This window comes from Bombina bombina, chromosome 4 (genome assembly GCF_027579735.1).
Source record: "Bombina bombina isolate aBomBom1 chromosome 4, aBomBom1.pri, whole genome shotgun sequence".
In the NCBI taxonomy this organism is placed as follows: Eukaryota; Metazoa; Chordata; class Amphibia; order Anura; family Bombinatoridae; genus Bombina; species Bombina bombina.
In genome coordinates this window covers 854,503,380-854,517,827 of record NC_069502.1, presented here as the reverse complement: position 1 = coordinate 854,517,827, position 14,448 = coordinate 854,503,380, and the positions used below count along the sequence as shown (strand labels likewise).

At 37.8% G+C, this 14,448-nt stretch overlaps 2 protein-coding genes across 2 annotated transcripts in view; one reads left to right on the top strand and one right to left on the bottom strand.

Annotated features, from left to right (window-relative positions):
• Positions 1 to 14,448, bottom strand: part of LOC128657290 (zinc finger protein 585A-like) — a 267,903-nt gene that overhangs the window by 116,414 nt on the left and 137,041 nt on the right. The window lies entirely within an intron of this gene.
• LOC128657292 (gastrula zinc finger protein XlCGF26.1-like) overlaps positions 1 to 14,448 on the top strand; it is a 486,783-nt gene that overhangs the window by 340,405 nt on the left and 131,930 nt on the right. The window contains exons 9-10 of the mRNA XM_053711579.1: positions 962 to 1,066; positions 3,417 to 3,530. Of these exons, the coding sequence (XP_053567554.1) occupies positions 962 to 1,066; positions 3,417 to 3,530 (219 nt within the window). The remainder of the gene's footprint in view (positions 1 to 961; positions 1,067 to 3,416; positions 3,531 to 14,448) is intronic.

Below are 14,448 nucleotides of genomic sequence, written 5' to 3'. Positions count from 1 at the left end.
GCTGGTTATAGGTGAGTTTGTTCATATGTTGTCTATGAGATACGCTGGTTACAGGTGAGTGGGTACATATGTTGTCTATGAGATACGCTGGTTACAGGTGAGTGTGTTCATATGTTGTCTATGAGATATGCTGGTTACAGGTGAGTGTGTACAGATGTTGTCTATGAGATACGCTGGTTACAGGTGAGTGTGTACAGATGTTGTCTATGAGATATGCTGGTTACAGGTGAGTGTGTTCATATGTTGTCTATGAGATATGCTGGTTACAGGTGAGTGTGTACATATGTTGTCTATGAGATACGCTGGTTACAGGTGAGTGTGTACATATGTTGTCTATGAGATATGCTGGTTACAGGTGAGTGTGTACAGATGTTGTCTATGAGATACGCTGGTTACAGGTGAGTGTGTACAGATGTTGTCTATGAGATAAGCTGGTTACAGGTGAGTGTGTACATATGTTGTTAATGAGATACACTGGTTACAGGTGAGTGTGTACATATGTTGTTAATGAGATACGCTGGTTACAAGTGAGTGTGTACAGATGTTGTCTATGAGATATGCTGGTTATAGGTGAGTGTGTACAGATGTTGTTAATGAGATACGCTGGTTACAGGAGGGTGTGTACGTATGATGTCTATGAGATACGCTGGTTACAGGTGAGTGTGTACGTATGATGTCTATGAGATACGCTGGTTACAGGTGAGTGTGTACGTATGTTGTCTATGAGATACTCTGGTTACAGGTGAGTGTGTACATATGTTGTCTATGATATACGCTGGTTACAGGAGGGTGTGTACAGATGTTGTAGTCTTTAAGCTAAAAAATAAAAAGAACAGAAGGAAAGTACCACAGTTTGTGTATTTGGTGCTATTGTCTATCTGAGAAATACACACACTCTTTTATGGTAAAGTTATAAAACTAGATCATAGGATATAAAACTGAATCTTCTTTATTTGTACAGATGAAGATAACGCTGATATAGTGAAAGTTGAGATAACAGAAGATCTGTGTGTGAGGCGTCAGGTGAAAGCTCCAGATTATGAAACCAGTGACCGTATCAGCTCAGGTGAGTGTGCACTTGTGTTGTGTCTGAAGGATGCAGATTACAGGTGAGTGTGCATGTATGTTGTGTCAGAGGGATGAAGGTTACAGGTGTGAGTGCATGTATGTTGTGTCAGAGGGATGAAGGTTACAGGTGAGTGTGCATGTATGTTGTGTCAGAGGGATGAAGGTTACAGGTGAGTGTGCATGTATGTTGTGTCAGAGGAATGAAGGTTACAGGTAAGTGTGCATGTATGTTGTGTCAGAGGGAAGAAGTTTACAGGTGAGTGTGCTTGTATGTTGTGTCAGAGGAATGAAGGTTACAGGTAAGTGTGCATGTATGTTGTGTCAGAGGGAAGAAGTTTACAGGTGAGTGTGCATGTATGTTGTGTCAGAGGGATGAAGGTTACAGGTGTGAGTGCATGTATGTTGTGTCAGAGGGATGCAGATTACAAGTGAGTGTGCATGTATGTTGTGTCTGAAGGATGCAGATTACAGGTGAGTGTGCATGTATGTTGTGTCAGAGGGATGAAGATTACAGATGAGTGTGCATGTATGTTGTGTCAGAGGGATGAAGGTTACAGGTGAGTGTGCATGTATGTTGTGTCAGAGGGATGAAGGTTACAGGTGAGTGTGCATGTATGTTGTGTCAGAGGGATGAAGGTTACAGGTGAGTGTGCATGTATGTTGTGTCAGAGGGATGAAGGTTACAGGTGAATGTGCATGTATGTTGTGTCAGAGGGATGAAGGTTACAGGTGAGTGTGCATGTATGTTGTGTCAGAGGGATGAAGGTTACAGGTGAGTGTGCATGTATGTTGTGTCAGAGGGATGAAGATTACAGGTGAGTGTGCATGTATGTTGGGTCAGAGGGATGAAGGTTACAGGTGAGTGTGCATTTGTGGTTTGTGGGAGTGATGAAGGTTACAGGTGAGTGTGCATGTATGTTGTGTCAGAGGGATGAAGGTTACAGGTGAGTGTGCATTTGTGGTTTGTCTGAGGGATGAAGGTTACAGGTGAGTTTGCATGTATGATGTGTCAGAGGGATGAAGGTTACAGGTGAGTGTGCATGTATGATGTGTCAGAAGGATGAAGATTACAGGTGAGTGCGCATGTATGTTGTGTCAGAGGGATGAAGGTTACAGGTGAGTGTGCATGTATGTTGTGTCAGAGGGATGAAGGTTACAGGTGAGTGTGCATGTATGTTGTGTCAGAGGGATGAAGGTTACAGGTGAGTGTGCATGTATGTTGTGTCAGAGGGATGAAGGTTACAGGTGAGTGTGCATGTATGATGTGTCAGAGGGATGAAGGTTACAGGTGAGTGTGCATGTATGTTGTGTCAGAGGGATGAAGGTTACATGTGAGTGTGCATGTATGTTGTGTCAGAGGGATGAAGGTTACAGGGAGTGTGCATGTATGTTGTGTCAGAGGGATGAAGGTTACAGGTGAGTGTGCATGTATGTTGTGTCAGAGGGATGAAGGTTACAGGTGAGTGTGCATGTATGATGTGTCAGAGGGATGAATGTTACAGGTGAGTGTGCATGTATGTTGTATCAGAGGGATGAAGGTTACAGGTGAGTGCATGTATGATGTGTCAGAGGGATGAAGGTTACAGGTGAGTGTGCATGTATGTTGTGTCAGAGGGATGAAGGTTACAGTTGAGTGTGCATGTATGTTGTGTCAGAGGGATGAAGATTACAGGTGAGTGCATTTGTGGTGTGTCTGAGGGATGAAGATTACAGGTGAGTGTGCATGTATGTTGTGTCAGAGGGATGAAGGTTACAGGTGAGTGCATTTGTGGTGTGTCTGAGGGATGAAGATTACAGGTGAGTGTGCATGTATGTTGTGTCAGAGGGATGAAGGTTACAGGTGAGTGTGCATGTATGTTGTGTAAGAGGGATGAAGGTTACAGGTGAGTGTGCATGTATGATGTGTCAGAAGGATGAAGATTACAGGTGAGTGTGCATGTATGATGTGTCAGAGGGATGAAGGTTACAGGTGAGTGTGCCTGTATGATGTGTCAGAGGGATGAAGATTACAGGTGAGTGTGCATGTATGTTGTGTCAGAGGGATGAAGGTTACAGGTGAGTGTGCATGTATGATGTGTCAGAGGGATGAAGATTACAGGTGAGTGTGCATGTATGTTGTGTCAGAGGGATGAAGATTACAGGTGAGTGCATTTGTGGTGTGTCTGAGGGATGAAGATTACAGTTTGATGTACACATATGTTGTGTCTGAGTAATACGTTTTACAGGTAAGTGTAGAAATATGTTGTGTCTGAGGCACACAAGTTACACAGGTTACAGGCGAGTATGCACATATGTTGTCTGTGAGGCATGTAGGGTACACACAATACAATTATATTCTCACTGTACAGGGCGTATGGATGTTGCATCTTCAGATGGCTCAGCAGTTAAGCACAGAGGAGAATCGTATGTGTGTGATCAAATGAAGACTGAGGGGGATGAAGTTCCTATAAATGCAGCTACAGGTGATTAGTGCATATGAAAGTGCCATTATAGTACAAAAAAGTCATGCTGTAATCCATTAGCGCATGTCGTTTTAAAACTATGGACCCTAGACTACTGTGTTTTTAACCCCAAGAAATGGGTTAAATATAGAGTAGAAATACCATTCAGGACTTGCAGAGCACTGGTGATACAGAGCGGAAAACTCCACTGATCCAATCAGCAGTGCTAATTCCACAGCTGAGTCGTGCGACTAGCTCTGATGATTGGATATATATATATACACACACACTGTACTGTGCTGTCATGCCTCCTACAAACTATACATGACATATTGACATTCATTCACAAACAATCATAATCATTGTCTGTGAATGAATGTCAATGTCATGGTTGTAAATGATGCCTGATGAGCCTGTCACATACCTCCCAATATTTCAAAATTTGAAAGAGGGACACCCCCGCACTGCTGTCAGTCTGCCGTGGCACACCTGAGGATCTCTCACAGCACACTAGTGTGCCACGGCAGACTGGTTGAAAAACACTGGATTAGAGCATATCATTTTTTTACTTTAATGACTCAGTAAAGGGAAAATTCTGTACTGGCGACCTTTTTATCTCTTGTAAACAACAGTTATATTTTCTCAGATGGTTATTGTTACAGGAACTTCCCAAACACAGAGATATAAACAACCTTATTTTATTCCAATCCTTGAACAGCAAGTAACAGATTAAAATGTAACAAACCGGAGACATAGATGCAGATGTTCTAGCAATGTTTGATAAAAAAGGCTTCAACACAGGCTTTTATACCCTACTTCTCTCATACACACCAATTTCTACAAAGTTCCAGAATATTCTCTTACATTCTATAGTAAAAATAGGTTCATTGTGTAAAATAAAGTGGGTGTGTTTAACAAGACATACATTTTGTGACATAAGACATTAAAGCAGTGAAGATGTCACCAGAGCGGCACATAACCTGGAACTAAGCCACATTCCATAGGGGGGAGGGGGGTTGTGTGTGAAGCTGGGATTCCAGAAGTTACTAGAAAGTGACTCTAACTAAATACATCCATAGTGTGCATATATCAGCCATATTGTGTATATACATCAGCCATATTGTGTATATACATCAGCCATATTGTGCATACATCAGCCATATTGTGTATATACATCAGCCATATTGTGTATATACATCAGCCATATTGTGTATATACATCAGCCATATTGTGTATATACATCAGCCATATTGTATATACATCAGCCATATTGTGTATATACATCAGCCATATTGTATATACATCAGCCATATTGTGTATACATCAGCCATAATGTGCATATACATCAGCCATAATGTGTATACATCAGCCATATTGTGTATATACATCAGCCATATTGTGTATATACATCAGCCATATTGTATATACATCAGCCATATTGTGTATATACATCAGCCATATTGTGTATATACATCAGCCATATTGTATATACATCAGCCATATTGTGTATATACATCAGCCATATTGTGTATATACATCAGCCATATTGTGTATATACATCAGCCATATTGTGTATATACATCAGCTATATTGTGCATACATCAGCCATATTGTGCATACATCAGCCATATTGTGTATATACATCAGCTATATTGTGTATATACATCAGCCATATTGTGTATATACATCAGCCATATTGTGTATATACATCAGCCATATTGTGCATACATCAGCCATAATGTGTATATACATCAGCCATATTGTGTATATACATCAGCCATATTGTGTATATACATCAGCCATATTGTGCATACATCAGCCATATTGTGTATATACATCAGCCATATTGTGCATACATCAGCCATATTGTGTATATACATCAGCCATAATGTGTATATACATCAGCCATATTGTGTATATACATCAGCCATAATGTGTATATACATCAGCCATAATGTGTATATACATCAGCCATATTGTGCATATACATCAGCCATATTGTGCATATACATCAGCCATATTGTGTATATTACATCAGACATATTGTGCATATATCAGCCATATTGTGTATATATATATATATCAGCCATATTGTGTATATACGTCAGCCATATTGTGTGAATACATCAGCCATATTGTGTATATACATCAGCCATATTGTGTGAATACATCAGCCATATTGTGTGAATACATCAGCCATATTGTGTATATACATCAGCCATATTGTGTGAATACATCAGCCATATTGTGTATATACATCAGCCATATTGTGTGAATACATCAGCCATATTGTGCATAAATCAGACATATTGTGCATATATCAGCCATATTGTGTATATATACATCAGCCATATTGTGTATACATCAGACATATTGTGCATATATCAGCCATATTGTGTATATATACATCAGCCATATTGTGTATATACATTAGCCATATTGTGCATATATCAGCCATATTGTGCATACATCAGCCATAATGTGTATATACATCAGACATATTGTGCATACATCAGCCATCTTGTGTATATACATCAGCCATCTTGTGTATATACATCAGCCATATTATGTATATATATCAGCTATATTGTGTATATACATCAGACATATTGTGCATATATATCATCCATCTTGTGTATATACATCAGCCATATTGTGCATATATCAGCCATCTTGTGCATATACATCAGCCATATTGTGCATATACATCAGCCATAATGTGTAGCCATATTGGCTTTATTCTCTATCATTTTCCCCTTTGATACTTTATGACAGTTATGAAAAATATTTATTTACTAAAGCCTTAGAAATGACTGTGTAAGATTCTAATATATGGTAATCCATGATAAACAAGGAATTACAAAAGAATATAAGTGCGCAAAACTAGATGCTAAAGTAAATGGTATAAAAAGGAGAATGTAATCAGCTACTAAAGGTCTTATACTTAGAATTTAGAATGTATAACCATGTGCGTCTCTAGAATAATTTAGCTTTTAAGCTCTAATTCCACTATAAGGAATAATTCTGTCTCAAACTTAAGGGTAAATAAATTTATTTAGTGCTCAAAAAATAAAATGAGCTCGTTTATATAAACATGAAATAAAACACATTTGAGAAGCAGGGATTAAAAAATTAAATTTATATAATACTAATTCCCAAAATAAACTCAAAACAATAATAAAACTTAAAAATAATTAATCTACGGAAAACTTTAATAATATATCTAATATTTTATAGCATATCTAATAGTGACCGGTCCTAACTAATAAACCTGCTAAACATAAAATAAAATCACAAAAGACAAAAGTTAAAAGATAAAAAGTTGCTCTTGTAGCCCAAACGGAAACTTTTTAGACAGGCTCCGGAATGTAGATGTATATCCAGACAAAGCGTCCTTCACAAGCTTTCCACAAAACGGCGTATACGATAGCGGTCTTCTGGATCCTCCCGGCTTGTTCTGAATGGTATATGGCGTCTAGGTGAAAGACAGAAGCGTCCGCTTAAATTGGTGTTTGGTATTTATAAAGCAAACAAATATCGGTACTTACACTTTAGTACCGAGAAATCTGCGCCGCGCCCGACTCTCCTCAACAGCAGGGGTCCCGGTGTGTGTTGGATCTTTTCACAGACTTGTCTTACAGCCCAAACAACAGCCGACTACAAGGAACGACCCAGGGGAATATCCGGAATTGGCGCCAAAGAGAACACCTGTAGAGGTGAACATAAACTGCAAAACAGTTCTTAGAGTCACAAATTCAGCTTGTGAGCAGTAAGCAGCATATAATATAGATCAACTGAGCAACGCATTTCAAATTCTTTTTCAAGCTCAGTTTGTGAGTCCATAATGCCGGCTTTTTATACCCTCAAGCAGTTCCTTAATTCTTAAAGGGATAGCCGCTCCTTTTATTATTCCGTCTTTAAAGTGCATAGTTTTTGTTTTTTTCATAAACAGTAATGATAATAAATCTTTATGCTTGTATATTAATATGTTTACACCCCTTAAGTACAAATTTACAAAAAGGAGCACATTACAAGAAACCTAAATCTGAAATAAACAATTCTTAAATTCATGCAACTAAGTATTAAAAATAGTAATTAGTATTTATTATCATTACTGTTTATGAAAAAAACAAAAACTATGCACTTTAAAGACGGAATAATAAAAGGAGCGGCTATCCCTTTAAGAATTAAGGAACTGCTTGAGGGTATAAAAAGCCGGCATTATGGACTCACAAACTGAGCTTGAAAAAGAATTTGAAACGCGTTGCTCAGTTGATCTATATTATATGCTGCTCACAAGCTGAATTTGTGACTCTAAGAACTGTTTTGCAGTTTATGTTCACCTCTACAGGTGTTCTCTTTGGCGCCAATTCCGGATATTCCCCTGGGTCGTTCCTTGTAGTCGGCTGTTGTTTGGGCTGTAAGACAAGTCTGTGAAAAGATCCAACACACACCGGGACCCCTGCTGCTAAGGAGAGTCGGGCGCGGCGCAGATTTCTCGGTACTAAAGTGTAAGTACCGATATTTGTTTGCTTTATAAATACCAAACACCAATTTAAGCGGACGCTTCTGTCTTTCACCTAGACGCCATATACCATTCAGAACAAGCCGGGAGGATCCAGAAGACCGCTATCGTATACTCCGTTTTGTGGAATGCTTGTGAAGGACGCTTTGTCTGGATATACATCTACATTCCAGAGCCTGTCTAAAAAGTCTCCATTTGGGCTACAAGAGCAACTTTTTATCTTTTAACTTTTGTCTTTTCTGATTTTATTTTATGTTTAGCAAGTTTATTAGTTAGGACCGGTCACTATTAGATATGCTATAAAATATTAGATATATTATTTAAGTTTTCTGTAGATGAATTATTTTTAAGTTTTATTATTGTTTTGAGTTTATTTTGGGAATTAGTATTATATAAATTTAAATTTTTAATCCCTGCTTCTCAAATGTGTTTTATTTCATGTTTATATAAACGAGCTCATTTAATTTTTTGAGCACTAAATAAATTTATTTACCCTTAAGTTTGAGACAGAATTATTCCTTATAGTGGAATTAGAGCTTAAAAGCTAAATTATTCTAGAGACGCACATGGTTATACATTCTAAATTCTAAGTATAAGACCTTTAGTAGCTGATTACATTCTCCTTTTTATACCATTTACTTTAGCATCTAGTTTTGCGCACTTATATTCTTTTGTAATTCCTTGTCTTTGTTTGTTGGAAGCTATATTGGGAATCTTCTTCAAATGTAAGTGTTTGTATCTGGTTCAATTTTTGCGCTGGTCTCTAATCTTTTCTCTCTTCTAGTGCCAATCCATGATAAACAGCCATTGGGGCATATCCACAGACCCAACCATTAGAAACATTGAGAGTCTGGCCATAGGTCCCAAGAGCATGAATATAAACATTTGAGTCCCTTATTAATAAAATGTCCAAAAGTATATACATCACAAGTCCTATTTGTCCATAGTCCATCCTTAGATAAATTAATTGTCCGTGAGTCTCTCCTTGTGGCAGCAGAGATGTAGATTCATTGTCCTTCTTTTTCACAGGTTTTTCTCCAAATGTCCATTAAGAGCTAATGATGATGTACAATTTTTAAAGGGACAGTCTACCATAGAATTGTTATTGTTTTAAAAGATAGATAATACATTTATTACCCATTCCCCAGTTTTGCATAACCAACACAGTTATATTAATATACTTTTTACCTCTGTGATAACCTTGTATCTAGGAACCTTCTTCCAGCCCCCTGATCACATGACTGTGACTGTTTATTATCTATTGTCTTAAATTTAGCAGTGTTTTGTGCTAAATCTTAAATAACCCCCTGTGCCTGAACACAGTGTTATCTATACGGCCCACGTGTACTTTCTGTCTCTTTGTGTTGAAAAGAGATTTATAAAGCCTGTGATAAGAGGCAGCCCTCAAAGGCTTAGAAATTAACATATGAGCCTACCTATGTTTAGTTTAAACTAAGAATACCAAGAGAAAAAAGCAAATTTGATGATTAAAATAAATTGGAAAGTTGATTAAAATTAAAAATCCTATCTGAATAATGAAAGTTTAATTTATACTAGACTGTCCCTTTAAGTTCTTTAAAAACCTGTATGAAAAGTGTACACGTATGTGCATATGCATTTTTGAATGCCATTGCATTCAACATCTGTAAAACAGAAACAAGTGTGAGTTAACTGTAGGTTTACATTGATCAATGTGTACACACAAAGAATGTTGCTTTCTTTTGTTACAAGTATCACGTGCTATAACTAACAATAGCTTTTTCTGAATCACATAAGGACCTTCCCAACCAGCATGCCATGGACCTCTGTTTCTGAAAGTTTTTAAGAACCTTTAACTTGTTCTGGAACTGATTCAGCCATACAGTTTGTTTTATAAACTGTTTTATTGGACCTGGAATAAATAATGTCTCCTGGATTTGTTACATGCATTTCTCTACCATATCATTCATAAGGTGTTACCTGAGTTGTAGCATTGGGAGCAGAACAAATGGAAATCAGGATATCAGGTAAATGTTGTAACCAACACTTCTCTTCATCCTAAATAGCCTTGCGTAACCTTTATTTAATAGTTCTGTTCATACGCTCCACCATCCCAGCTGATTATGGAAGATATGGTACTTAAAACCTTTGTTGTATTCCTAACAAAGCACACAGAGCCTGCATCACTTTCCTATAAAATGAGTACCTTGGTCACTTTCATTAATCCTAGGAAAACCCCAAATAGAAAATATAGATGCCCATAATGCTTGTGCAGTATTTGTCTTTAATGGAACTGCTTCTACCCACTTAGAGAAATTATCAACAACAACTAAACCATATGTGAATCCCCCTTTTGCAGGTGGCAAAGGCCTAATAAAATCAATTTGTATTGCATGCAAAGAACAAGAAGTTACTTTTTGCGTAACAGATTTTTGTCGCTTTGGCCTAGGCGCATTCTGCAAACATTCTTGTGTCACTTCCTCACAAATCTTATGTCAATTTGGGTGAAAATACTTTTTCTTTACCATGCTGTATAATTTGTCTCTCCCCACTTGTCCTAACACTTCATGGTTGAATTTAACCATTTCTGTACACAAAGGATTAGGAACATATGGTAACAAATTTCCAGTCTGCCTTTACACCATAATTCTGTGTTGAATTCTTTCTAGATTTGCCTCCTGCAATTTTATCAAATCCTGTAATGTATCAGTTTTAGGATTGTCAGGTGTAACAGTTGATAAAACTAAAACTTCTTGAAGATATGGTTTACCCACCAATGCTGCTTTTCTTGCTGCCTGATCTGCAACCCTATTTGCAGTTATTATAGGACTGTCTCCTGACTGATATGCCTTCACTTTTATCCTAGCACATCTTGATAGTTTATATTTTTCTCTTTCAAAAAACTCCAGTAAAATAGACCCATGTTTATAGGGTTTGTTTTGAGAATCTACCATTCCCCTTTTCTCCCAAATCGGCAAATGTAATGTCAATGCTTTGTGAACAAAACTGCTGTCTGTATAAATATTAGTGTAACCATCAGATATCTGTATTGCCTTTTTAACATCTTCCAATTCTGCTCTTTGTGCAGACATATTTCCTGGTAAACGAAACGTATATTTGTGACCATTATTTGCACCATGTACAGCAAATCCTGTATGTAAACTGCCATCTGAAAAGGATCTAGCTCTGTCTACAAAAAAAATGTTAGCCATTTTATACTCATGTAGAAGCAATGCGAATGAAGACATTTTCTCCTGTTCCACTTCTGACATAGAATCAATGTACCTCGCCAGGTATCTGCATTAACTAAGGTAAAACATAAGTAGGGCTATCTGAATAGTAATTATTTATGCTTGCATGCACAATACCCATTGAGCTACACGTGCAGAATGACCTGCTAAATCCTCAGCAGACCGTTGTAACAATTTCAACAACGAAGGAGGTGTCTGTACAATATTTGATTCAAAGCATGTGATATGTTTGACTGTGCCAACAGCCCATGCAACAGCCATTAGCTGTTTACACATTCAAACATCTTTCTCCACAGGTGACATCAGTTTAGAGAAGTAACCAATGGGTCTCAGTAACCCATGTTGTTTCTGCAATAACACAGCAGAGATGGATTAATCTCTAGCATAACATTGTAGAACAAAAGGTGTGAGAGGGATAGGTGATGCCAAAACAGGATCTGTTGTAAGGCACCGTTTCAATGTGACCCATGTATTTTCTGTCTTATTTGACCACTTAAGAATATAATTTTGTTGATCTCTCAGTAACTCTTATAATGACTTTGCCTTTCCTGCCCTATCCTGAATAAAATCATGACAAAAATTAATAAGACCCAAAAATTTCCGTTAATCAGTGACCATATTGGGTCTAGGCATTTGTAATATAGCTTGAACTCTCTCTCCTTTTGGTGACCTACCCTCACTACCTACTTGGAGTCCTAAAAAAGAAACTTGAGACTGTAACAATTACACCTTAAATGGATTAATTTTCAATTCTGCCTCTTGCAGAGCCCAGCAAAGATCATGTAAAGTAATAAGATGTTCCTCCCTAGTCTCAGTCTGTATCAGCAAATCATCTACATATTGTAAAATGTCATCTCCATAATTTCTCTGCCAGCCCCTTATGACAATAAAATGGTGAAAACCCATAGGTAATTGTCACAGTTCCTCTTCAGGAACAGGGGTTGGGTTTCTATTCAAATATTTAAATTCTCCCAAAGAAGGAAAATTCTTTCAGACCAATTTTGGATCTGAAAACGTTAAATCGATTTTTAAAAGTCCCAACTTTCAAGATGGTGCCTATAAGGACTATTCTGCCTTTTGTTCAGCAAGGTCACTTTATGTCCTCAATAGACTTAAAGAGACAGTCTAGTATAAATTAAACTTTCATTATTCAGATAGGACTTTTAATTTTAATCAACTTTCCAATTTACTTTTATCATCAAATTTGCTTTTTTCTCTTGGTATTCTTAGTTTAAACTAAACATAGGTAGGGTCATATGCTAATTTCTAAGCCTTTAAAGGGCTGCCTCTTATCACATGCTTTTTAAATCTCTTTTCAACACAAAGAGACAGAAAGTACACGTGGGCCATATAGATAACACTTTGTTCAGGCATAGGGGTTATTTAAGATTTAGCACAGAACAATGCTAAATTTAAGACAATAGATAATAAACAGTCACAGTCATGTGATCAGGGGGCTAGAAGAAGGTTCCTAGATACAAGGTAATCACAGAGGTAAAAAGTATATTAATATAACTGTGTTGGTTATGCAAAACTGGGGAATGGGTAATAAAGGGATTATCTATCTTTTAAAACAATAACAATTCTCTGGTAGACTGTCCCTTTAAAATCACTATCAATTTCTGAGATTCACTTTTCTAGACAAACATTACCAATTTATCGCTCTTCCATTTGGCCTAGCAACAGCTCCGAGAATATTCTTAAAGGTTCTAGGTGCCCTTCTATCTGTATTTAGAGAGCAGGGTATTGCAATGTTTCCTTATTTGGACAATATCTTGGTACTAACTCAATCTTTTCATTTAGCAGACTCTCACACGACACAACTATTGTTTCTTTGAAGACTTGGTTGGCGGATCAATTTACCAAGGAGTTTCTTGATTCCTCAGACAAAGGTCACCTTTTTAGGTTTCCAGATATATTCAGTGACCATGACTCTATCCCTAACAGAAAAGAGACAATTGAAATTGGTTTCAGCTTGTCTAAATCTTCAGTCCCTATCATCCCCTTCAGTCGCCATGTGTATGGAAGTGTTAGGTCTCATGATTGCATCATTGGACGCGATCCCCTTTATTTGTTTTCATATGAGACCTCTATAACTTTAAAAGTTACACTAATGGTGCAAGGATTACACTCAGATATCCCAACTGATATTCTTAAATCACAATGCACAACTTTCTCTGACTTGGTGGTTAAACCACCTCTTTATTCTTCAAGGGGCCTCCTTTGATCATCCTACCTGGTCTGTAATCACAACAGATGCAAGTCTTACAGGTTGGGGAGCTGTCTGGGGGTCTCTGACAGCACAAGGAGTTTGGAATCCTCAAGATACAAGGTTACTAATCAATATCCTGGAACTCCTTGCTCTATTCAGAGCTCTTAAGGCTTGGCCTCTATTAAAGAGACAACCTTACATTGGTTTTCAGGCAGACAATATCACAACAGTGGCATATGTCAATCATCAAAGGGGACTCACAGTCCCCTAGCAATGAAAGAAGTATCTGGAATACTTTCTTGGGCGGAATCCAATTCTTGTTTAATCACTGCGATTCATATCCCAGGTATAGACAACTGGTAAGTGGATTATCTCAGCCGTCAATCTCTACATCCGGGGTAGTGTTCTCTCCATCCAGATGTGTTCTATGAACTTGTACAGATGTGGGGCCATCCAGAAATAGATCTGATGGCCTTTCATTTGAACAAGAAACTTCCCAGGTATCTCTCAAGGTCCAGGGATCCTCAGGCGGAAATGTTAGATTCTCTAGCAGTACCTTGGTCTTATCAGCCTGCTTACATTTTTCCCCTCTGGTTCTACTTCCAAGAGTGATCTGAAAGATCATTATGGAACAGTCTTATCTGTTTCTGATAGCCCCAGCATGGCCTCACAGGATTTGGTATGTGGACCTTGTAAAAATGTCCAGTTGCCCACCTTGACCTCTTCCTCTAAGGCCAGACCTTCTATCTCAAGGTCCATTCTTCCATCCAGATATCAAATCTCTGAATTTAATGATATGGAAATTGAACGTTTAGTCTTAAGTCGTAGAGACTTAGAGACATTAAAACAGTGAAGATGTGATAAGAGCTGCACACAACCTGGTACTAAGACACATCCCATAGGGAGGAGGGGGATTATATGTGAAGCTGTGATTCCAGAAGTTACTAGAAAGTTGCTCTAAATACATCCATA